Genomic DNA, 26,786 nt, shown 5'->3' with positions numbered 1-26,786 from the left:
GTAAAATGAAACTCTCTTAAAGCCTTATAAACTAAAACTTAAAAAAACAAAGGTTCCATGACTTCGCTGGTGGCACAGTGGATAAGAATCTGCCTGCCAATGCAGGGGACACGGGTTCGATCCCTGGTCTGGGAAGATCCCACATGCCGCAGAGCAACTAAGCCCGTGCGCCACAACTACTGAGCCTGCACTCTAGAGCCCGCGTGCCACAACTACTGAGCCCATGCACCACAACTACTGAAGCCCACATGCCTAGAGCCCGTGCTCTGCAACAAGAGAAGCCACTGCAATGAGAAGCCCGCGCACCGCGACGAAGAGTAGCCCCCGCTCGCCACAACTAGAGAAAGCCCGTGTGCAGCAATGAAGACCCAATGCAGCCAAAAATTAATTCTTTAAAAAACAAAAAAACCACAAACGTTCCTATAACCAGGTTGTCTAAGCAAATATTCCTTATTAGTAAGTAAAGTCTGTTACATCATATACATGTAAGGAAAGAGTTAAATGCAACCTTAAAAATCTTAATATATCATTTTTTGTTTTTGAAATGGGGCTTTCCTTTTTTTTTATTTATTTATTTATTTTTTTTATTCATATTTATTTTTGTCTGTGTTGGGTCTTCGTTTCTGTGCGAGGGCTTTCTCTAGTTGCGGCAAGTTGGGGCCACTCTTCATTGCTGTGCGCGGGCCTCTCACTATCGCGGCCTCTCTTGTTGCGGAGCACAGGCTCCAGACGCGCAGGCTCAGTAGTTGTGGCTCACGGGCCTAGCCGCTCCGCGGCATGTGGGATCTTCCCAGACCAGGGCTCGAACCCGTGTGCCCTGCATTAGCAGGCAGATTCTCAACCACTGCGCCACCAGGGAAGCCCCGGGGCTTTCCTTTTAAGACTTAACATTTCTATTTCAGTTCAACCTATTAGATTAACTTCTAAAAAATTTCCCTGGAGTAGAAGTCCAAAAGTTTTGGTTTACAATGACTAAGATTTAAAAAAAATCTACTCCAAAGGAAGGAAGGAACTATTTTGAGGTATCTGTAATTCAGTGTAAAATTTTTTAAAAACTTGTTTCAAAACATTTCCAGTACATGAAAGGAGCCTATTGTTGAACTAAATTACTATCTGTGAGACTTGTTCATGACATGAAAAAATATACTGTAAAAAAATTTCAGTGATTAATTTAATTAGCATTTAATTTTTCAAGTCTCTTATCTGCCAGTTACAGTAGTTCTTCTCTGAACGGAGAAAGTACTTACCGCAAGACAGAAGTTACATGATATTACCTAATAACTCTGAAAATAAGTCCATTAATTGCCTTTGAAGCTAGGGATTATTTTCTTTAAATTTATGGGCTTGAGGTAGAGCCTATTTATAAACTAGTCACCTGTCATGATACATGCTTTGGGACTGAGAAATAATGAAATCCCTTCAATATTTCAGGAAACTTCTAAACCCTATTGTATAGAGCTAATTTTCAATATTATTTTATACCTCTAGCATAAGTAACAGAAGTTACCCTCTTCATCTTAAACATATGGTTCTCTTCAACCCTTTTATTAGACATTGGTATACAACTTTGATAATAGATGCTTACAGCACTTATTATAATTAGGTAGAAAAGAACACTGGTTTTGCCACTCCTATTTTATCAAAACATCTCTCATAAAAAAGGTGGTACAATTTTTTTATAGGTTATTAAATTGGAGGGACATGAGTACCTTTTAATTAACATGCACTATTTTCACTATTTTTGTTACTGTGTAGTAGGACAATTTGATGAAGGGCACTACTTAAAAATTATATTTAAAAAAACTTGGAATACACACATGCCAATATGAATACTGATTCCAACCCACCAGTTAATTTTAAAGTTGTCTCTATTATTTTTTCTCTGCTTCAATACTTCCAATAAATTCCCCATTAAATCTTTGTTAAAGGAAGAAAAACTTCTGAGATTCCTAGGAAGATTAACTAAAAATAAATATATCCTGCCTTAGAACGTAAGAATGTAGTAATAACCATTTCCTATACTTACTATTAGTGTATCTGATAAAAGACAAACTGACAATATTAATAAAATACAAACTGATTATGAGGAGGCTACAAGTGACCCAGATATGGTTCTGTTCTATGTAATAAAAAAAGGCAGTGATCCAATTATTAAAACAATAATTATCAACTACAATTTAACATTGTGCAGAGTCCAGAAATGTTCGAAAATAAAATGTGATAACAGAAATATTCAGTCAAAATGCTAAAAATTTACATGTTAAGTTAGCCTTCTCTATTAATTCAGGAAAATCACTTTTTCTATTTTTACCCAATTTTGAAGTGATTTTACTTGCTAGCAAACATTCCCTACAAAAAAATAAATAAAGTAAGTGTTGACTATCTTTCAATTGAAACTAAAAGTTTCCTTTAAATTCCTTAAAATAATGGCTAATTATTATCAACTTACAGTAAGGAAGAGTTGGATGAGAAGTCATTCTTCTGACGTTATTAATGGCTTTCTTAATCATCTGTTAACAAAGAAAAATCATTCTTTTACAGTTACAATAAAAAGTAGTATTAAAAATTAAAATTGTGACAGGAAATTCAAATAACATTTATTCATTTTTACATGATTCCATAACTATCGTAAAGGGTGCTAAAAATACTAAACATGGTAACAGAAATGAAATTTAATAGCTCAGCTCTCTAACATTTAAGTGTACATACATTTTCTGCATCATTACCTAGTATCTAAGAACAAATTCACCTCAAGAATTTAGTCTTACCTCCTTTCTTGCCAATTCTTTTCTTATCCCATTAAATTTATTGGAACAATCCTGAATAGTATAAGGTTAAAAAGACAGGCAGAAGCATGTGAAAAAAAAAAAAAAAAAAAAAAAAAGAGGTAAACAGAAAACTGTATAAATTTTTAACTGATAGTTTGGAACTATTTATTTACCCATTTTAAAATTATGCTTTGAATGATTTACATAGCCTGTCAAATAAGAGTAAACTAAATACATGAAATTAAAGGGATAATTTTAATTTATAGACTATCTCCTACTTATAACTGTAACTATAGTTATAGGTTATCCTAAGTTTGTAGCACCAGTCTCATGTACATTTTGTTGTTATTGTTCTTCTGGATTTTAAATTGTTCAATTAGCCTAAAGCTGTAAGTAAAGTGGGGATTTGGTAGGGAGGGAAGGAACTAGGCCAGCAGAACCAGTGAGGGATAGAAACACTGAAAGATATATGTGGCTGCAGTTATACTCCAAAACAGCAGAAATTGGTCATAAGTAGTATTCCTTTTCATTAGCATTCATAATTTAATAAAATAATAGGATTAAGAAAATATTTGATCAAATCCTCTACACACAAAAAACAACCTTCTGAATGTTACTTCTGTTTAGTAAACTTCATGTTTAAATCCCTTGCCCCTCTTAATTTAGAAAAAGTCTAAAGATTCCTGTTCTTTCTTTTAATTATCATTTTTTTTTTCTGGTAAGACTATCAAAGGAAAATCATGAGTAAAAAAATAAAAGAAAGTTAAATAAGATTCTGAAAGCATATGTAGAATATTATAAGGGAAAGAAATCATTAATTATTTTAGAAGATCCATATAAAAAGGAACCACCTTATTATATTGGTGTCTTTTCCCTGAGGATGGAATGGGATAATCCCAATACTTATGTTTACAAACCACAATGACCCCAACTAAAAAAGATGTCCTTTTAACATTTAAATAGGAAGAAAATCCAGTCCTAAGAGGAATAACAAAGGTAAATTTCCGTATTATAATACTCTGGAGAATAAACAGATATTTTCTGAGCACCTACTAAATGTTAAGCGCCATTCTACTTAGAGATCATCAATATATAAGGCAGGCATGACATACTCTCTCAAAGAGCTTGCATTGCAGAGGGTATAAAAAAAGACAACCCAATAATGAATAATTTCCAAACTGATGATGAGATGATAAAATGGGATAATATGACGATCAAATGAGGTAACAGTGTGGCTGGCAGTAGCGTAGGGAGGAGCAGATACCTTTGCTAAGGAAGCAAGGGAAATCTCTGGGAATTTGAGTTGAGATCTGAATGGTAAACAGAAGAAGAGTGTTTCAAGCAGAAAACAAGGTAAAGGCTCTGAGCTTGATGTGCTCAAGTGACAGAAAGAAGGCCACTGTGACTAGAGCAGAGAGAATCAGGTGTGCAAACAAGGGAGATGCTTCTGCAGACGCTGGCAGAGTTTAAATAGGGCCTTAGAGGCCATGTTAAGGACTTGTTTTAAAGCTGTACTGGGAAATCTTAAAGTTTTAAGCATGGGAGTGATAACCTGAGTGATGTTTTAGAAAAGAGCAACTCTGCCTGCTGTGTACAAAACAGAGGGAGCAGTATAGAAGCAGAGAGACCAGAAAGAAAGCTGTTACAGGAAGAATTGTAACCTATTCTCTGAAAATGCAGTTGGAAAAAGTGATTACTACGTCTTTTTGTATATTTTGTATATTCTCTTCAAGTTCTTTAAAAGATAATAATATCAGTAGGTTTTACAAATGAATTTTAATGTATCTGTCTGTTGGAAAAAATTTAACTATTAATGACCAGGTCTTTTCTTTTGAATAATCACTAGATTGCTTTTCAAATTCTTAATACTTAAAACACTCCTACCTGAAATCAATGAGTGAAGGGGAATGGAGGGCTTTAACACAAGCTCTCCCACAAATTTGAGATAGTGACCTGAGTTAAATTCCTTGACCTTTCTGGATCTCAAGCTTCATCTAAAGAATGTTAAGTAGGAGTAATTACAACAGCTACAACAGATATCTCAAACAATAATAAGGTTATATGAGTGACAAAGGAACTGCATTAAGTATAAAATATTATCAGGTATTATTAAAGATGACTGAGCCTTTATTTAAATAATTAGCCTTACAAAAACCACCTACCACCTAGAAAGCCATGGAAAGAATTGCTGGTGCTCGGTTTCTTTGGTTCTGTGTATCAATTCCTATACTCTAAGTGTCAACAAAGGAATCTCATGTGGGTATAAACATGGATCACATCTTAGGTAATCAGGGCTCAAGAAGATCCCCCATTACCACAGAAAAATTCTGTTTTAGTTCATCTGCATATTATATTTTGCTTAAATTAAAAAAAATGTATATCGTTTTTATTTGTTCAAAAAAAGAAAAATTTATTTGTCTCAGCATCAACTAACAGTTGTTAGTTGATAACCATTTAAAAATATTATCTAGACTAGGGGTTGGCAAACCTTTTTCGTAAAGAATTAGATAATAAATGTTTTGGACTCTATGGGCATATAGTCTCTGCTCAGATACTCAATCCTACCACTGTAGTGTGAAAGCATCCATAAACAAAATATTCAAAAAAATGAGTGTGGCTAAGTTCCAATAAAACTTTATTTATAGACAATAAAATCTGAATTTCATATAATTTTCATGTGTCACAGAATACCATTCTTCTTTTGATTTTTTTTCAACAGCTGAAAAATACAAACACCATTCTTAGCGTGTTGTCGACACAACAGGTAGCAGGCAGGATTTGACCCATAGGCCGTAGTTTGCTGAGGCCTAATTTGGACCAGTAAGTTCCAAATATTATTACTTAAAATACAGCTCTTTGTATTTTCAATTATTTATTTAAAATAATTTTTATCCTTTTCAAATGAAAACATATTATTCTTCAAATCAAAATTTATAATTTCCAACACGTATGACTTATTAAAAAAATTAGGAATTAAAAAAAATATATTTGGTGAGAACCCTCCTGTCTAAAGGAGCAGAGAATGGGGGCTGTATCATACCAGTGCTGTGAAATGTATTGAGACTTGCTTTTTGGCCTAGAAAATGACCACTTTTTGTAATCTTTCCATGAGTAATTAAGAAGAATGAGTGGTTTCTTTTTCCAAGGAGGAAATGCAGATGGCCTATAGATACATGAAAAGATGCTCAACACTGCTAATCATCAGGGAAATGTAAATCAAAACCACAATGAGATATCACCTCACACCTGTCAGAATGGCTACCATCAAAAAGAACACAAATAACAAATGTTGGCAAGGATATGGAGAAAAGGGAACCCTTGTACACTGTTGGTGGTAAATAAATTGGTACAGCCATTGTGGAAAACAGTATGGAGGTTTCTCAAAAAGTTAAAAATAGAACTACCATATGACTCAGCAGTTCCACTCCTGGGTATATGTCAAAAACAAGAACAAAAACACTAATTCAAAAAGATACATGCACCCCAATGTTCATAGTAGTGTTGTTTACAATTGCCAAGATATGAAAGCAGCCTAAGTGTCCATTAACAGACGAATGGAAACAGAAGATGTGATACACACACACACACACACACACACAGGAATACTACTCAGCTGTGATAAAGAATGAAATCTTGCCATTTGCAACAACATGGATGGACTTGGAGGGCATTATGCTAAGTGAAATAAGTCAGAGAAAGACAAATACTGTATGATATGTGGAATCTAAAAAATACAACAAACTAGTGAATATAACAAAAAAGAAGCAGACTCACAGATATAGAGAACAAACTAGTAGTTACCAGTGGGGAGAGGGGAGGAGGGAGGGGCGTTATAGGGATAGGGAATTGAGACGTACAAACTATTATGTGTAAAATAAGCTACAAGGATATATTGTACAACACGGGGAATATAGCCAATATTTTACAATAACTATAAATGGAGCATAACCTTTAAAAACTGTGACTCATTATATTGTACAGCTGTAACATATAATATTGTACAGCAACAATAACTCAACAAAAAAATTTAAAAAGTTAAAAAAAAAAATTTACATCATCTTTTATCTATCAAGTTAGAAAAACAGGACATTTATACACAAATATTTTTAACTTTACATACCACTGATGCTCCTCTGCCAGTCTGTGTACTACCAAGCCATGGCATGTTAATTGGAGTACCAGGATTGCTATGTGTGTATGGGGTTGTACCCTGCACAGCTGTTAAATCATCACGAGCATGTATAACCAAGAAATCTTCTGACCTACAAAGGAATATCAGCCAGAATGAAAGCAACCCATCAGTTCTTTATTTCTTCTGTTATCTGAAAGCCCTTAACATATGACTTTGTATTTCCCTTTAAAATTAATTTTTTTCAGCTCTTAACTCTCAACTCACAATAATTTCGTACGTGAACAATTTCAGATCCCTTCACCTATTCTCTTCTAACCCTCAATTCCCTTCTTTAAAGCTCCAGCTACCCCTTCTTTACTCTTTAGTATATCAATTTCCACTTTGCTTACAATCTAGGACTATTCCTTTAAAAAATCATTAAAAGGTATAGTTCTGTGGATGCCATTATTCGTACTGCAATGTCACCAAATTAAAAACAAAGTATAAGGGTACCCTTTGGTTTCCATTTCTATATCATCATCTACCCAAGTATAGATCTGTGTAGCCAGAATTCCAGAAACATCCAGTTCTTGAACATCATGGCTTGAAGCAATTGCTATGCAGTTTCTATTCGCCTGAAAAATAAATCATACAGTACTTTTTAAATAAAAAAGCATAACGTGTATATGCGCTACTTTTGAAAATGGAGACTACAAAACAGCCTCTAGAAATGATAACTTTCAGGTACAGAATAAATAGTATTTTCACAAATAAATATTTTAAATTAATTTTAATAAATAACTTTGAGTGAAATAATCATCAGCTTGAGCTTGGAGATATGTTTATATTCTAAGAATTCCAGAGCATCCATCAGAAAGCCAGCTATAAATGGAAATGCATGTGCCACTTCATTTCTTCTCCCAGCACTGTCTCTCTAGTCTACTAGAATGGTACAATCTCCCTAAGGTTTGCACAGTTCATAAATGTGGAGTGAGATGTTGAACAATATAGGAGCCCTGGGAGGTAAAGAAAGGTAAGGGAGATAAGGAACTCCAAACTAAAGAAATAATGGTGAATTATTCAAATAAGATGGTATCACTTTCACCTAAAGCCCTTCAATCTTAGGCAAGACAAAGAGAATATGGGAAAAGGTCACAAAGAAGAGGTGAAGAAGAGCGAGGGAGGTATGTCAGAAAAAATCATAAATGAAAACTTGGTCAGATTAAATGATAGAAAATTTTAAACATCTACAAATCTAAAACATGTATCTCTAAAACAGAAAATGGAAAGATATTGACAGCAAAAAGAAAACAGGATTAGTATTTCCATTATGTAAAATGCTACATACAAACTAATAAGAAAAAACTGAGACCCCAGAGATATGTGGGAAAAGGATATTAACTAGACTGTTGGAAGGTAATTCTCCATGGGACTCTCCACTTTTGCATGTCTTGTGAGTTAGTCAATGACTGCCTTTGTTTCACAGTATTACTGCCAGGATGTCTATATAGCTATAGTCTCTCCTTCCAGATCAAAAGGCAGATATGCTTAATGTACATTAGAAAAGATTTGGGTATCATTGGCCTTCTTGCTGTCACTTTGTGGGAACTGTACCTCAGGGAACCAGAGCAAAAATGCTAACATTCTAGTTTTTGCTATTAGTAATAAACTGTCCTTTGTCTCTGGTCTTGCGTCTTCTAACAGTATCCATTAAACTGTGAAAGCTAACTTGTTCGATTGAATGCAGGGGAAAATCTCAGATCCTTCACAGTTCCTGACACAGATAATTCACAACTAAACAAATAGGGAAAAGTTCAATCTCATCAGCATTTTAAATTACTGCAATTTAAAGCAAAGGATATTTCTTAGCTACAAATTTAGCAAAGATGTAAAAACAGTATATCTGGAGAAATAAAAATTAAACAAGTACACTCTTACAGAGTCAACAGGAAACTTTGTATATGTGGATGACTGTTCATTACTAGTTACTTATATAATACATCCATGTAAGAGAAAAAAGCTAGTTTGTTTTATAGCACAAAATATTAAAATCTTATTTTCTTCAGGGGAAGGAAGTTACTTGTTGAGTGTAGATAATAATTTTATATTTGTATTGTGTACTATGTATATATCATATTATATAGATATTACATCATGAGAACTACCTGGCTAAGGGGCTAATCCCAAACTTGCCTGCTATGAACAGAACTAGTCACTGTTAGGGAGAGTCTTTGAGGAATATGAGATGAAGAACACAGGGAAAGATGAGGACAGAATGACAAAGGATCTATCTAGGTGAAATCAAAGAAAAGACAGACATAGGGAATTCCCCAGTGGTCCAGTGGGTAAGACTCTGCGCTTTCACTGCTGAGGGTGTGGGTTCAATCCCTTGTCAGGGAACTAAGATCCCACAAGCCGCACGGTGCGGGCAAAAAAAAAGACAGACATAGCATAGGAAGATGAAGAATCAACTAGAAGTCCCTATACATTTTGCAGTAAGGCAATTAGGGAAGATAAGAGGGGAAAATGACTAAGATAAATTTCAACCTTGGACCACTGTACCTAAGGCTACCTCTTCTGTAAGTAGCTTATAGACACCTCTAAGGAGGATATTGAGTAAGAAAGCTAAGGAATACAAAGAAAACTCTAGTTGGGCAGCTATTATAGCTGAAAGTCAAAGAGGGAGAATTTCTGTAAGTCACATATAAGCTTAATTTTGATCTATACGAAGAACCACATTCAACATATTCATATAAAGAAAACAGGAAACATTTTCTTTGGATTAGCTGCATGTGTTGTATAAATTCTAAAGGCAGGGGACTTCCCTGACGGTCCAGTGGTTAATATTCTGTGCTTCCACTGCAAGGGGCATGGGTTCGATCCCTGGTCGGGGAACTAAGATCCCGCATGCCAAAAAATAAAAATAAAAAATAAAATAAAATAAATAAATTCTAAAGGCAACTGCATACATAAATACTTGAGACCTCTGTGTAGTAATAAAACATTTTATCTGCTATACATCCAAGATCAAATAAATTAAGTTATCAAACAATATAATCATTTTATAAAATAAAAAATTTACTCACATTGCAATTTAAGTAGAAAGTAGCTCTGGGAAAGGGAAACACTGCTACTGAATAAACTGACAGAACAGGAGACATTCTCCAACTATGAATACTTTATCAAAGAAAAGAAAAATGTCTATGTACTTACTTTATTAACAGCAAAGGCAGTAATGATATCAGATTCCTTATGAATAATTCTTGCTTTACCTCCAGGATATCCCGAATCTGCTTCTATCTAAATGGAGGGAAAGAAAATACAAAAATACAGTGATTTTAGTAAATGAAAAAACGTAATGTATGTGTCTTTCATTTAATACTTGCATAAATTAAGAAACTTTTCAGATATTTCAAATCCAAAGGTACTATTTTACATGTTACTTATTTCTAAAACAAAATTTGGCAAGAGGAATTTACATCTTTTCAAATTTGCTTTTTCACATATAAAAAGATAATTGATATACAACTTCATTAACTGCTTATGTTCTTAAGCTGCAATAAGTTAACTTTAAGACATTCTAATTATTAACGTTAAGATAAGTTTACCACGTTTCTTAGTATTATAATCCTTTGATAATATTTTAAATATTTTAATATTAAAAGGTCAGAAGGTAAATATCTTAGGTTTTGCAGACCAGTAAAGAATTATGTTGCATATTCTTTTTTAAAACAACCTTTCAAAAATATAAAAACCATTCTTAGCTCATGGCCTACAGAAAAACAAGTAGGACACAGCCAGCTGAATACATTTTACTGACTCTTTGTCTAAAATAACTTTTAATTTATAAAAGAAACCTGAAATCCGGAAAGGCATAGTAATTTGCCCAAGTCAGTAATCATTTTAATAGCTGAATAAACCATAATTCAATATACTTTAGACAAGGGAAATATATTTGACCTTTTGCTTACCCCACAGAAGGCATATACACCTTTCAACTCAGAAGAGAGTACTGTATAAAATCAACATTTACTAAAATAAACAGAGGTAAAATGAAGAGGCAATTGTTAAGAGTTGGAGATGTTACTTAATGTACTATTTTGTTTCATTTTATTTTATCCTCTCTAACCATCAACCTTTAAAATGAATTATTATAAAATGTTTCACAACTCATTGTGCAGTGCAGAAGTTATTAATTTGAAATCAGAAAACAAATTAACTTCCTGGAAAATTTAGATAAAATATCACCAATCCCCATCCACTGTTTGACCACAGAACTGAGTAGGGTGAGCAGTATTTTTAAAAATGGCAACTAAGATGACAGTTCATTTGCAAAGTTGAAAGGGACATAATATAATCAAACCAAAATAACCATATGCAATCAAAACTTATAGTCACTGGATGTAAAGATGTCAAATATACTCTAATCTTAAATGCAACTGGATAACAAACATGAAAGAATTTCACTGCTCGTACCAGCATTTTGGTTGATTTGAGGGTTAACTTCTTTTCTAAATAAAGTCTTAGTTCTGGTTGAGGCCCATCATCCAGTAAGAATGTCTAAGTCAAATTCTGTAATTTCATGACCAAAATCCCAACTTAACCACCTACCTGCCTGGTATCTAAAGTACACTAAGTGTCCACTACTGGGTTTTGAAGAAATTGGAAATAAAGACAAATGATATTTCCATGGAATAGAGGGATATGCTATTTGCTGGTAATGAATGGGTGGGTGGAAAATTTCAGTTTCACCGGCAGCACTTCTTCGAACTTTACACTCACGGAGAGGAAAGCATGAACTTCAAAAAAGCTTCTTCAGTGTGGGAATACATTCCTGTCCTTTCATTATCTAGATTTACTAAAACATTGTTTCTTAATAGTGCGGTCCCAAGAAGACCTGCATGAGAATCAATTAAAAGGGGTGGGGTGGGGTAGGAGGAATGGTGTTTGGCATCAAGAGTTTATGCATATTTAATTTTGAGAAGAATCATAAGTTGTAGGAGATGAATTTGGAGAAGTAGGCAGAGTTTAGTTTGCACAGGGCCTTAAAAGCCATAATAAAGAATTCAGAATTTAGAATAAAAGAATTTATTTTAAGGTTAGAAAACCACTGGAGGGTTTTGATAATTCTGGATGCTGTGCGGCAAAACATAAAGGGCGTGAGACTGGTTGCCAGGAAATTAGTTAAGAGGCAACTACAGTAGCTGAAGTAAGAGGCAGTGGTGTATTTGATTAGGGGAGTAGGAATGGTGGCACTGATTAAGTGGTTAGCATTAGGATAAATTTTGCCAATGGGTTGAGACTGCAGTAGTGAGAAAAAGAGAGGAAGCAAGGGTGACTCCCAGTTTTCAGACCATTCTCAAAAAATGATACTGAGACAAAAGTGAAGGAAAGAATAGGTTTAGGTTGGGATTAGGGGAAGACAGAAAATTCTCTGTTTTGACATTGAGGGGGAGGTTAACTACTAGATTATATATGCAAGTCTGGACTTCATGAAGTGAGCAGGGCTGGAGAGAATTAAGAATTATCAGCCAATGGATGATATTTAAGCCATCAGATAACCCAAAGAGAAAGTAAAGATAGAAAGAGAAAAGGTTAGAGAACTAAGTCCTGGAGCACCCAACATTCCAAAGATAGGAAAAAAAAGACTGGTCATTTCAGGAGTGGGAAACAGCAATGGGAAAGATAAATACTGACACTGAATAAACTGAAAGAACAAGAAACATTCTCCAACTATGAATTTAATAATCAAAGATGATGTTATGGGAACCAAGTGAAATAAAGAGTTTCAAAAAAGTAGCTGGCATCAACACTACCAAAGAACATTGAAAAGTTGAATTTAAAAAGACAGAGAATTGACTACTGAAACTAGTGTAGACATACACTATAGGACAATCTCAGTGGAGAGGGCTGGAGATAATCCTTAACTAGGTTAGAGAAACATGTGACATCTGGTGAACAGGGTAGGAAGCCCACTGGGGAAGGTTCACAGGGGCATTCCACTGAGTTGATAATGTTTTATTTCTGAAGCTGGGTAGTTCCTACATGGTATTTGCAATACTACTCTTTAAGTCTTCTTGAATGACTTTACAGGCAACTCTGTAATTGAATTTTCCCAGGTAAAGGCTTAGAGAAATCAGGCAATAGATTCTCAAAGGTAGATTTTTTGGTTTTCATTTTAAAGTAAGACAATAAAATATATTTGCTTATGTTGAGAATAATTTGAGAGGTAAAAATTTATCATGGAGGTGAGATGAATAAATACTGAAGCAAAGTCCTTGGGGAGGTAAGAGCAGACAGGATCAGTGCACAGGTGGAAGATTTGGCTTTGGATAAAAGAGTGACAGTGACATCTACTGTGAGAGAAGGCAAAACAAAACATCTGTACATAGAGCAGAAGTTAGATTTGGTGGTGGGACAATATGGTGGGCTAAATCTCTGCTGACTGTACTTATTTTGACAGCAAAACAAGGTCATCCATAGAAAGTAGTAAAGAAATACTGGAAGTTTGAGGTAAGAGGGAAAAAGTGGGGAGAATGGAAAAGAGAATGAAGAAACAATTATGATGGTGGAATAGTTTAATTTGGGATTGTGGCTATAAATTTGAAATAAGGCAAGCCCCCATGATTTGTGCTTTTTCTTCATCCATGTTCAGCTATTTGGGTGCAGACACAGAGTAGACAGAGAGCTAGGTTTAAACAGGTTTGGGAATTTTCAAGGCAAGTACAGTGTAGAGAGAACAGAGCAAAAATGCTGAGGTTTGCAAGGGACTGATCATAATGATGGATCATGGAATCTAAGCTGGGAAAGAAAGGAAATGGGGACATGAGACAGGCAAATAAAAATACATAACTCACATGTGCTACAAACATTGAAAGTCATATGACATAAAATCAGAGTAAAAAAAATCACAATGGGGAGAGGAGCTTCAAGATGGCGGAGGAGTAAGACATGGAGATCACCTTTCTCCCCACAAATACATCAGAAATACATCTGCATGTGGAACAACTTCTACAGAACACCTACTGAACGCTGGCAGAAGACCTCAGACCTCCCAAAAGGCAAGAAACTCCCCACGTACCTGGGTAGGGCAAAAGAAAAAAGAAAAAACAGAGACAAAAGAATAGGGAAGGGACCTGCACCAGTGGGAGGGAGCTGTGAAGGAGGAAAGGTTTCCACACACTAGGAAGGCCCTTCGCGGGCGGAGACTGCGGGTGGCAGAGGGGGGAAGCTTTGGAGCCAGGAGGAGAGCGCAGCAACGGGGGTGCGGAGGACAAAGCAGAGAGATCCCTGCACAGAGGATCGGTGCCGACCAGCACTCACCAGCCTGAGAGGGTTGTCTGCTCACCTGCTGGGGCGGGCGGGGGCTGGGAGCTCAGGCTCGGGCTTCGGAGGTCAGATCCCAGGGAGAGGACTGGGGTTGGCTGCGTGAACACAGCCTGAAGGGGTTAGTGTGCCACAGCTAGCCGGGAGGGAGTCCGGGAAAAAGTCTGTACCTGCCTAAGAGGCAAGAGACCGTTGTTTCAGGGTGCATGAGTAGAGGAGATTCAGAGCACCGCCTAAACGAGATCCAGAGATGGGCACGAGCCGGGGCTATCAGCGCAGGTCACTCTCCACACCTCCGCTCCCGGGAGCCTGTGCAGCCCGCCACTACCAGGGCCCCGTGATAAGGGACAACTTCCCTGGGAGAACACATGGTGCGCCTCAGGCTGGTGCAACGTCACGCCAGGCTCAGCTGCCACAGGCTCACCCCGCACTCCGTACCCCTCCCTCCCCCTGGCCTGAGTGAGCCAGAGCCCCCGAATCAGCTGCTCCTTTAACCCCATCCTGTCTGGGCCAAGAACAGACGCCCTCAGGCGACCTACACGCAGAGGCGGGACCAAATCCAAAGCTGAACCCCAGGAGCTGTGCGAACAAAGAAGAGAAAGGGAAACCTCTCCCAGCAGCCTCAGGAGCAGTGCATTAAATCTCCACAATCAACTTGATGTACCCTGCATCTGTGGAACACTTGAATAGACAATGAATCATCCCAAATTAAGGAGATGGACTTCGGGAGCAACAATATATATATATTTTCCCCTTTTTCTCTTTTTGTGAGAGTGTATGCGTATGCTTCTGAGTGTGATTTTGTCTGTATAGCTTTGCTTTTACCATTTGTCCTAGGGTTCAGTCTGTACGTTTTTGTTTTTTTTAGTATAGTTCTTAGTGCTTGTTATCACTAGTGGATTTATTTTTTTGGTTTCGTAGCTCTCTTCTTTCTTTCTTTTTCTTAATTCCTTTAAAAATTTTTTTTAATAATTATTTTGTATTTTAAAAACTTTATTTTATTTTATTCTTTCTTTTCTTCTTTTTTTTCTCACTTTTATTCTGAGCCGTGTGGATGACAGGCTCCAGGTGCTCCAGCCAGGCGTCAGGGCTGTGCCTCTGAGGTGGGAGAGCCGAGTTCAGGACACTGGTCCGCAAGAGACCTCCCAGCTCCACGTATTATCAAATGGCAAAGATCTCCCAGAGATCTCCATCTCAACGCCAAGACCCAGCTCCTCTCAACAACCAGTAAGCTACAGTGCTGGACACCCTATGCCAAACAACTAGCAAGACAGGAACACAACACAACCCATTACCAGAGAGGCTGCCTAAAATCATAATGAGGCCACAGACACCCCCAAACACACCACCAGACGTGGACCTGCCCACCAGAAAGACAAGATTCAGCCTCATCCACCAGAACACAGGCATTACTCCCCTCCACCAGGAAGCCTACACAACCCACTGAACCAACCTTAGCCACTAGGGGCAGACACCAAAAACAACAGGAACAACGAACCTGCAGCCTGCGAAAAGGAGACCCCAAACACAGTAAGCTAAGCAAAATGAGAAGACAGAGAAACACACAGCAGATGAAGGAGGAAGGTAAAAACCCACCAGACCTAACAAATGAAGAGGAAATAGGCAGTCTACCTGAAAAATAATTCAGAATAATGATAGTAAAGATGATCCAAAATCTTGGAAGTAGATGGAGGAAATACAAGAAACGTTTAACAAGGACCTAGAAGAACTAAAGAGCAAACAAACAGTGATGAACAACACAATAAATGAAATTAAAAATTCTCTAGAAGGGATCAATAGCAGAATAACTGAGGCAGAAGAACGGATAAGTGACCTGGAAGATAAAATAGTGGAAATAACTACTGCAGAGCAGAATAAAGAAAAAACAATGAAACGAATTGAGGACAGTCTCAGAGACCTCTGGGACAACATTAAACGCACCAACATTCGAATTACAGGGGTCCCAGAAGAAGAAGAGAAAAAGAAATGGACTGAGAAAATATTTGAAGAGATTATAATTGAAAACTTCCCTAATATGGGAAAGGCAATAGTTAATCAAGTCCTGGAAGCACAGAGAGTCCCATACAGGATAAATCCAAGGAGAAACACACCAAGACACATATTAATCAAACTATCAAAAATTAAATACAAAGGAAAAATATTAAAAGCAGCAAGGGAAAAACAACAAATAACACACAAGGGAATCCCCATAAGGTTAACAGCTGATCTTTCAGCAGAAACTCTGCAAGCCAGAAGGGAGTGAGTGGCAGGAAGTATTTAAAGTGATGAAGGGGAAAAACCTACAACCAAGATTACTCTACCCAGCAAGCATCTCGTTCAGATTTGACGGAGAAATTAAAACCTTTACAGACAAGCAAAAGCTGAGAGAATTCAGCCCTACCAAACCAGCTCTACAACAAATGTTAAAGTAACTTCTCTAGGCAGGAAACAAAAGAGAAGGAAAAGACCTACAATAACAAACCCAAAACAATTAAGAAAATGGTAATAGGAACATACATATTGATAATTACCTTAAATGTAAATGGATTAAATGCTCCAACCAAAATACACAGACTGGCTGAATGGATACAAAAACAAGACCCGTATATATGCTGTCTACAAGAGACCCACTTCAGACCTAGGGACACATACAGATAAAGTGAGGGGACAGAAAAATATATTCCATGCAAATGGAAATCAAAAGAAAGCTGGAGTAGCAATTCTCATATCAGACAAAATAGACTTTAAAACAAAGACTTATGACGAGACAAAGAAGGACACTACATAATGATCAAGGGATCAATCCAAGAAGAAGATGTAACAATTGTAAACATTTATGCACCCAACACAGGAGCACCTCAATACATAAGGCAAATACTAACAGCCATAAAAGGGGAAATCGACAGTAACACAATCATAGTAGGGGACTTTAACACCCACTTTCACCAATGGACAGATCATCCAAAATGAAAATAAATAAGGAAACACAAGCTTTAAATGCTACATTAAACAAGATGGACTTAATTGATATTTATAGGACATTCCATCCAAAAACAACAGAATACACTTTCTTCTCAAGTGCTCATGGAACATTCTCCAGGATAGATCATATCTTGGGTCACAAATCAAGCCTTGGTAAATTTAAGAAAAGTGAAATCGTATCAAGTATCTTTTCCGACCACAACGCTATGAGACTAGATATCAATTACAGGAAAAAAATCTGTGAAAAATACGAACACGTGGAGGTTAAACAATACGCTACTTAATAACCAAGAGATCACTAAAGAAATCAAAGAGGAAATGAAAAAATATCTAGAAACAAAGGACAACGAAAACACGACGACCCAAAACCTATGGGATACAGCAAAAGCAGTTCTAAGAGGGAAGTTTATAGCAATACAATCCTACCTTAAGAAACAAGAAACATCTCAAATAAACAACCTAACCTTACACCTAAAGGAATTAGAGAAAGAAGAACAAAAAAACCCCAAAGTTAGCAGAATGAAAGAAATCATAAAGATCAGATCAGAAATAAATGAAAAAGAAATGAAGGAAACGATAGCAAAGATCAATAAAACTAAATGCTGGTTCTTGGAGAAGATAAACAAAATTGATAAACCATTAGCCAGACTCATAAAGAAAAAAAGGGAGAAGACTCAAATCAATAGAATTAGAAATGAAAAAGGAGAAGTAACAACTGACACTGCAGAAATACAAAGGATCATAAGAGATTACTACAAGCAACTATATGCCAAGAAAATGTACAACTTGGAAGAAATGGACAAATTCTTAGAAATGCTCAACCTTCCGAGACTGAACCAGGCAGAAACAGAAAATATGAACAGACCAATCACAAGCACTGAAACTGAAACTGTGATTAAAAATCTTCCAACAAACAAAAGCCCAGGAACACACGGCTTCACAGGCGAATTCTATCAAACATTTAGAGAAGAGCTAACACCTATCTTTCTCAAACTCTTCCAAAATATAGCAGAGGGAGAAACACTGCCAAACTCATTCTACAAGGCCACCATCACCCTGATACCAAATCCAGACAAAAAGGTCACAAAGAAAGAAAACTACAGGCCAATATCACTGATGAACATAGATGCAAAAATCCTCAACAAAATACTAGCAAACAGAATCAACAGCACATTAAAAGGATCATACACCATGATCAAGTGGGGTTTATTCCAGGAATGCAAGGATTCTTCAATATACGCAAATCAATCAATGTGATACACAATATTAACTGAAGGAGAAAAACCATATGATCGTCTCAATAGATGCAGAGAAAGCTTTCGACAAAATTCAACACCCATTTATGATAAAAGCCCTGCAGAAAGTAGGCATAGAGGGAACTTACCTCAACATAATAAAGGCCATATATGACAAACCCACAGCCAACATCATCCTCAATGGTGAAAAACTGAAACCATTTCCACTAAGATCAGGAACAAGACAAGGTTGCCCACTCTCACCACTATTATTCAACATAGTTTTGGAAGTTTTAGCCACAGCAATCAGAAAAGAAAAAGAAATAAAAGGAATCCAAATCGGAAAAGAAGAAGTAAAGCTGTTACTGTTTGCAGATGACATGATACTATACATAGAGAATCCTAAAGATGCTACCAGAAAACTACTAGAGCTAATCAATGAATTTGGTAAAGTAGCAGGATACAAAATTAATGCACAGAAATCTCTTGCATTCCTATACACTAATGATGAAAAATCTGAAAGTGAAATTAAGAAAACACTCCCATTTACCATGGCAACAAAAAGAATAAAATATCTAGGAATAAACCTACGTAAGGAGACAAAAGACCTGTATGCAGAAAATTATAAGACACTGATGAAAGAAATTAAAGATGATACAAACAGGTGGAGAGATATACCATGTTCTCAGATAGGAAGAATCAACGTTGTGAAAATGACTATACTACCCAAAGCAATCTAAAGATTCAATGCAATCCCTATCAAACTGCCACTGGCATTTTTCACAGAACTAGAACAAAAAATTTCACAATTTGTATGGAAACAGAAAAGACCCCGAATAGCCAAAGCAATCTGGAGAAAGAAAAACGGAGCTGGAGGAATCAGGCTCCCGGACTTCAGACTATACTACAAAGCTACAGTAATCAAGACAGCATGGTACTGGCACAAAAACAGAAATATAGATCAATGGAACAGGATAGAAAGCCCAGAGATAAACCCACACACATATGGTCACCTTATCTTTGATAAAGGAGGCAAGAATATACAGTGGGGAAAAGACAGCCTCTTCAATAAGTGGTGCTGGGAAAACTGGACAGCTACATGTAAAAGAATGAAATTAGAACACACCCTAACACCATACACAAAAATCAATTCCAAATGGATTAAAGACCTAAATGTAAGGCCAGACACCATAAAACTCTTAGAGGAAAACATAGGCAGAACACTCTATGACATACATCACAGCAAGATCCTTTTTGACCCACCTCCTAGAGAAATGAAAATAAAAACAAAAATAAACAAATGGGACCTAATGAAGCTTAAAAGCTTTTGCACAGCAAAGGAAACCATAAACAAGATGAAAAGACAACCCTCAGAATGGGAGAAAATATTTGCAAATGAAGCAACTGACAAAGGATTAATCTCCAAAATTTACAAGCAGCTCATGCAGCTCAATATTAAAAAAACAAACAACCCAATCCAAAAATGGGCAGAAGAACTAAATAGACATTTCTCCAAAGAAGATATACAGATTGCCAACAAACACATGAAAGGATGCTCAACATCACTAATCATTAGAGAAATGCAAATCAAAACTACAATGAGATATCATCTCACACCAGTCAGAATGCCCATCATCAAAAAATCTACGAACAATAAATGCTGGAGAGGGTGTGGAGAAAAGAGAACCCTCTTGCACTTTGTTGGGAATGTAAAGTGATACAGCCACTCTGGAGAACAGTATGGAGGTTCCTTAAAAAACTAAAAATAGAACTACCATACGACCCAGCAATCCCACTACTGGGCATATACCCTGAGAAATCCATAATTCAAAAAGATTCTTGTACCACTATGTTCATTGCAGCTCTATTTACAATAGCCAGGACATGGAAGCAACCTAAGTGTCCATCAACAGATGAATGGATAAAGAAGATGTGGCACATATATACAATGGAATATTACTCAGCCATAAAAGGAAACGAAATTGAGTTATTTGTAGTGAGGTGGATGGTCCTTGAGTCTGTCATACAGAATGAAGTCAGAATGAGAAAAACAAATACCGTATGCCAACACATATATATGGAATCTAAAACAAACAAACAGAAAATGGTCATGAAGGACCTAGGGGCAAGACGGTAATAAAGACGGAGACCTACTAGAGAATGGACTTGAGGATACGGGGAGGGGGAAGGGTAAGCTGGCACAAAGTGAGAGAGTGGCATGGACATCTATACAGTACCAAATGTAAAACAGATAGCTAGTGGGAAGCAGCCACATAGCACAGGGAGATCAGCTCGGTGCTTTGTGGCCACCTGGGGGCGTGGGATGGGCAGGGTGGGAGGGAGGGAGACGCAGGAGGGGGGAGATGTGGGGAGATGTGTGTGTGTATAGCTGATTCACTTTGTTGTAGAGCAGAAACTAACACACCATTGTAGAGCAATTATACTCCAATAAAGTTGTTAAAAAAAAAATCACAATGAATATGGTCTTAAAGGTCTTCTTAATATAAGGTTTCAAGTCATGCTTATGAAATGTGATTGGGCTGGATAAATAAGGGAAAAGAATCCAAATATGAATGCTAAATGAGTTTTTATGAGATTAAGCAGATAAAAAAAGTAAACAGGGCGATTGGGGTTGACATGTATACACTGATGTGTATAAAATTGATGACTAATAAGAACCTGCTGTATAAAAAAATAAATAAAATAAAATTCAAAAATTAAAAAAAAAAAAGTAAACAAATAATTACCATATGAGCCAGCAATTCCACTTCAAGGTAAATACACAAAGAACTGAAAGCAGAGCCTGGAACAGATATTTGTATACCAATGTTCACAGCAGTACTACCCACAATAGTCAAAAGATTGCTACAACCCAAATGCCCATTAATAGCTGAATGGATAAACGAAATGCTATATATACATAATGGAATATTATTTAACCTTGAAAAGAAAGGAAATTCTGAAACATGCTATGAAATGTATGAACCTTGAAGGTGTTACACTAAATGAAATAAGCCAGTCAGAAAAGTACAAATATTGTACGATTCCACTTATATAGGCACCTAGGGTAGTAAAATTCATAGACAGAAAGTAAAATGGTAATTGGCTGGGGCTGGGGGGGAGGAGTGGCAGAAATGGAGAACTACTGTTTAATGGGTAAAGAGTTTCAGTTTAGGGAGATGAAAAAGTTCTGGGGACGGATGGTAGTGATGGTTGCACAACCATGTGAATGTACTTAATGTCACTGTATACTTAAAATGATTAAACTGATAAATTTTATACATATATTTTACCACAATTTTTAAAAAAAGAAATTTTATGTGGAAACTGATCTGAATAGTGTCTGGGTTCCACAAAGCTTCCCTTAGGAGTGAAGAAGGGAAAAGTACTAACAGACTAACTCCAGGATTCTACTACTATTTCAGTTAAAGCAGCAGCATGTTTAAAACTATCAACTCTCATTTTACATTATTAGTAAATAAGACTTCAAGGGTGGAATGAGCTCAGTGTCACAGAACAGGTCTACAGAAAAGCTGTACTCCAGGTCTCATTAGTTGTTTTCAGTTACTAAGACTTTCTACAATATAAAGCTGTATGCCTGGAGTACTTCAGCACTACTCTAATGATATAATAAAACAAACATGAAGATGAGATCTAAAGACTATCAAAGGCATACTAGAAGGAAATGGGAAGCAATCCGATGAATATAAAATGACACCAATACCCAAAGTATTAGGGAATATAAATATTAAGAAATAATTTTGTTTTCAAGATTATAGCAGAGAAATGAGAGGTAATATCACCATAGATTCTACTGTATATTAAAAGGATAAGGGAATATTATGCATAACTTTACACCGATAAATATGACAACGGAAATGAAGCAGACAAATTTCTTGAAAGGTATGGACTACCAAAAGCTCACTCAAGAAGAAACAGAAAACCTGAACTGCCCTATATCTGTTCAAGAAACTGAAGTTGTAGATTTAAAAACTCCAGGCCCAGATAACTTCTCTGGTGAATTCTACCAAACACTTAAAGAAGAAATAATACTGATTCTCCACAAATTCTTCCAAACAATTAAAAAGGAGAGAACATTTTCCAACTCACTCTGTGAGGCCAGCATTTGTTAAAAAAAGACAAAACAAAACACACACACACACACACGAAAAAAAACAAAGATAAAACAAAAAACCCAAAAACATTAAAAGAAACTAAAAACCAGTATCTTTTGTAAACATAGGTACAAAAATTCTTAACAAAAATTTTAACAGATCAAGTCTAATAATATATAAAAAATATAACACATCATGACCATATGGTTCTTTCCCTGGGAATGCAAAGTTGATTTAACATCAAACAAAGCCATCAATCTATTTAGCCATATTAACAGACTAAAAGCAGAAAAACCATATGATCATCTCAACAGGAGAAAAAAAAAAGCATTTGACAAATTCCAACATCCATGCCTGATTAAAAACTCCCAACAACCTGAAAAAAGAAAGAAACTTCTTCAATCTTATGAAGGGCATCTACAAAAACCTTACAGATAACATCATACTTGATGACAAAAGACTGCATGCTTTCCCCCCAAGATCAGGAACAAGATAAAAATGTCAGTTTTCACCATTTCTATTCAATACTAGACTGGAAGTTCTAGTCAGTGCAGTAAGATAGTAGGGTATTAGCATAAAGATAAACAAATAGATCAATGGTCCAAATTAGAGTCCAGAAATAAACTTCCAGATATATGTCAATTGACTTTTTAAAAGAGAGAAAGGCAATGCAGTGGAGGAAACGATAATCAAAGTGGTGGGACAACTGATACACAGATTTTTAAAAAAAAGTAACTATAATACATACTTCACACCGTATTAAAAAATTAACTGAAACTGGGTCATAGGCCTAACTATGACTATAAAACATCAACAAAGCAGGAGAAAATCTTTGTGACGTTAGGTTAGGCAAAATTCTTATAGAAAGAAAATCCATACACAGAACAAATTTTGATGAGGTCCAATGTATCAATTAAGAACTTCTGCAGTTTAAAAGAACTTGTAAAGAGAATGAAAAGACAAGAAATCATCTAAGAGGAAATATTTTAAAATCACATATCTGATTTGTATTTAAAATACATAAGGAACTGTTGAAACTCAACTAAGAAAACATACAACCCTATAAAAAATAGACACAACATCTGAAAAGACACTTCAACCAAAAAGTTACACAAATGGCAAATAAGCACATGATTAAGATGCTTAATGCAAATTAAATCCATAACAAACTACCACTACACATCTACTAGAATGGCTAAAATAAAAGGGCTGACCATACTAAGTGCTGGTGAGAATGTTAAGCAACTGATTTCACATACTGTCGCTGAGAATGTAAAATGGTACAATGGAAAATACTTAAGCAGTTCCTTAAAAAGTTAACCATACACCTACACTATGATTCAGTCGTTCCATTCCTAGGCATCTACACAAGAGAAATGAAAGCATATGCTCATCCAAAGAAACCTGTGCCTGAATATGATAAGTAGTCTTATTTGAAATAGCCCCAAAATGGTAACACAGCTCAAGTGTTCATCAACAGGTAAATGGACAAACTGTGGTATAGCCATACAATGAATATACTTCAGTGATAAAAAGGAATGAACTACTGAAATATACAATATGGAAGAATCTCAAAATAATTATGCTAAGAGAAAGGACACAGGGAAAAAAAGACATATTGTATGATTCTATTTACATAAAATTCAAGAAAATGCAAACTAATCAGTAATGTCAGGAAGCAAATTGGTAGTTGCCTGAGAGAAAGAGGGCAAAGGTAGGAAGGGAGAAGCAAGGAAGGAATTAAAGTTTTGAGGTTGATGGATATATTCATTATCTTGATTGTGATGATGGCTTCACCAATGTATACATATGTCAAAGTTGACCAAACTCTACACTTTAATAAATACGTGCAGTTACTTTAAGTCAGGTATACCTAACAAACCTGTTTAAAATAAAACTGTAGCAGATGGCTTGGAAAATTCTGGCCAAAAATGGTTATGATGTTAACCAAACAGAATGACTGCCTTTTGATGTAGTGTGATGACTACAGAAATACAACATTCTGATTATTAACATTTTATAAAATCTGTCAAAAGAAAAGTCTTAGGATAAGAATTCATGATAATGTATAGACTATAATAATTAATGATTACCCAGGCAAAGAATATCGTTAACTGATTAAAAGTCTGAATTACATTCCCTGAAAACTTCTGAAGGCCATTAGAAATTTCCAAAGTTTGGACAGCATATATTTACTTTGCCAAAGTTTTAGTTACAATATACACTTTATATCAAATCAGTCTTTTTAAATTAATTGCACAGAATCCTTTGGGAAAGAAAAAGAAATGGGAATTAGTAGCCTTAAAAAAAATATTTTGAGAAATCATTCCCCTAAAAATTACTCCGTTGAGATTGTCTTAAAATAAGAATATGAAACATATAAATTAAATACCAACCTACTATAAGTTGTATTTGAATGTTTGATCACAGAACATCTGGGAGTTATTTTATGATTGTACAAATTCTCATCCTTTCTGCTCTTATTCTCAAGTACTCTGAGTACTTACTATGTATAAGGCAATGTGCTATATGCTACTGGTACCAGTAAAACAAAGGCTACATAATAGTACTTGATATATTTCAAGTAATTTACATCATAGGAGAGAATTTTAACTTCAAAAGTGATACTCGCAGAAACAGAACAATACTACTATACTCCTATAATACCTACTGTAATTACATTTTATTAAGAACCTTAGTTTTATTTACTCAGAAAAATCTGCAGCCAAAACAGGATACATTCAACTCCCTTTAAAACTGCATTGTCTTAATAACAAAACAGAAACAATTTTTATGACTGCAACATTTAACTTGTTAAAGAATAATGTGAGGGAATAGTAATGTAATTGCATTGGAAACAAAGTCCAGTCCAAAACTAAAATGCAAACACTTTGTTTTTCTTGTTAAAGAATGCAATTTCTAATTTCAGTTGAATGATATTTTGTACCTTATTGATGTTTGGCTCCTCCATCATAGAATTTTTGATGGTTTCACAGCTGTCCTCTAATGACTTCATCAAGAAAGAATAACCACATGACAAAGAGTAAGGATGAGACGTAACATGCAAAATACTGGGGATATTTTTTTAAATTTTATTTTTAACTAAATTTACTAAAAAACAACACTGGACTGAGTTATTATTTTTAAAATTTCATATATTTTAAAAGAAGCATGTGTGGGGATGCATGATTGGGGGTTGGGGAAAACTTAATCCCTCGGAACTCCTTAACTATCACTATAAATTTTATTCTATTTCTTAAGAAATTTTTACCCACTGAACTCATTTGAAACGTTGACATTAAAGCAAGATTGAGCCCAAAGTACTTTATACTACAAATTTCAGAGCTACTAGTGCCAGAGTACTATCAACTGAAAATTAAAGTCAAATTGTTCTCTTACACACTATTACGTCTTGTCTCCATTATGATACCTCATTTTTCAAGGAAGACCTCCTGATTAGAAAATTTTTGATTCCTAGGTTTCTAATTCTCTCCTTCTCTTGATTTAGCCAGAAACAGTCAATAAAATGCTTGGAGACACATATCATTTTTAAAAGCGGATATTAGCACTTGTTAAAGAAAGAGATGGTTCAAGATCTTTAGTTCTCAGAAAATGAAAAAAAACAAAAAGGAATTGGGGATAAAATGACAGCTGTCAAGCATTTTTTTGTTGTTGGTTATGATTCAGATATAGTCTATTTGCAGCTATCTATACTTTACTTCCAAATAAGCACAAACAGGAAAGAACTTCTATTTTAAAAACGCATGTGCCAGCAAACTACATTATATACGAAAAGAAAAGAACTGAGGATACACAAGGATTTTAATGTCAGATGAAGAAAATTTCATTTCCAAACATGTAAAGGAATAAAGAAAACAGCAGCACTCTCAAAATACTCTCCAACGTCTCCCACTGAAAATACAAGGCCTGTCACGCATCTATTAATATTTCCTAACCATCTGAAAAGTCACAGTGACTTGGGCTCAACTATTTAAGTATAATCATCATTTTATAAAACAGAGGGATGGAGGGTAATTTTCTTAATACCACAAAAAGGCTAGTCAACTTTCCAGTAAAGATTAAATAACTTTGTACCAACTCTATAAAGTTAGTATTTTATTTAATTCCATCTAATCTATGTTTTACTATATAAAATTTTTCTTTTCCTATTTCCTTTATCAAAATGTCACTATCACCATCAAGAATAAAACAACAAAGTAGTAACAATAAATTTCTAATAACTACCATT

At 35.6% G+C, this 26,786-nt stretch overlaps 1 protein-coding gene across 2 annotated transcripts in view; it reads right to left on the bottom strand.

The window, feature by feature from the left end:
• Positions 1-26,786, bottom strand: part of DMXL1 (Dmx like 1) — a 131,063-nt gene that overhangs the window by 18,376 nt on the left and 85,901 nt on the right. The window contains exons 34-38 of one of the 2 annotated variants that reach the window (XM_068535756.1): positions 25,485-25,547; positions 10,093-10,179; positions 7,393-7,514; positions 6,889-7,030; positions 2,450-2,510 (exon numbers count right to left, since the gene is read on the bottom strand). In XM_068535756.1, coding sequence (XP_068391857.1) covers positions 2,450-2,510; positions 6,889-7,030; positions 7,393-7,514; positions 10,093-10,179; positions 25,485-25,547 — 475 coding nt within the window. The remainder of the gene's footprint in view (positions 1-2,449; positions 2,511-6,888; positions 7,031-7,392; positions 7,515-10,092; positions 10,180-25,484; positions 25,548-26,786) is intronic. The other variant, XM_068535757.1, reaches the window with a different exon arrangement.

Source organism: Eschrichtius robustus, chromosome 2 (genome assembly GCF_028021215.1).
Source record: "Eschrichtius robustus isolate mEscRob2 chromosome 2, mEscRob2.pri, whole genome shotgun sequence".
NCBI lineage: Eukaryota > Metazoa > Chordata > Mammalia > Artiodactyla > Eschrichtiidae > Eschrichtius > Eschrichtius robustus.
This window is presented reverse-complemented; position numbering and strand designations above follow the sequence as displayed.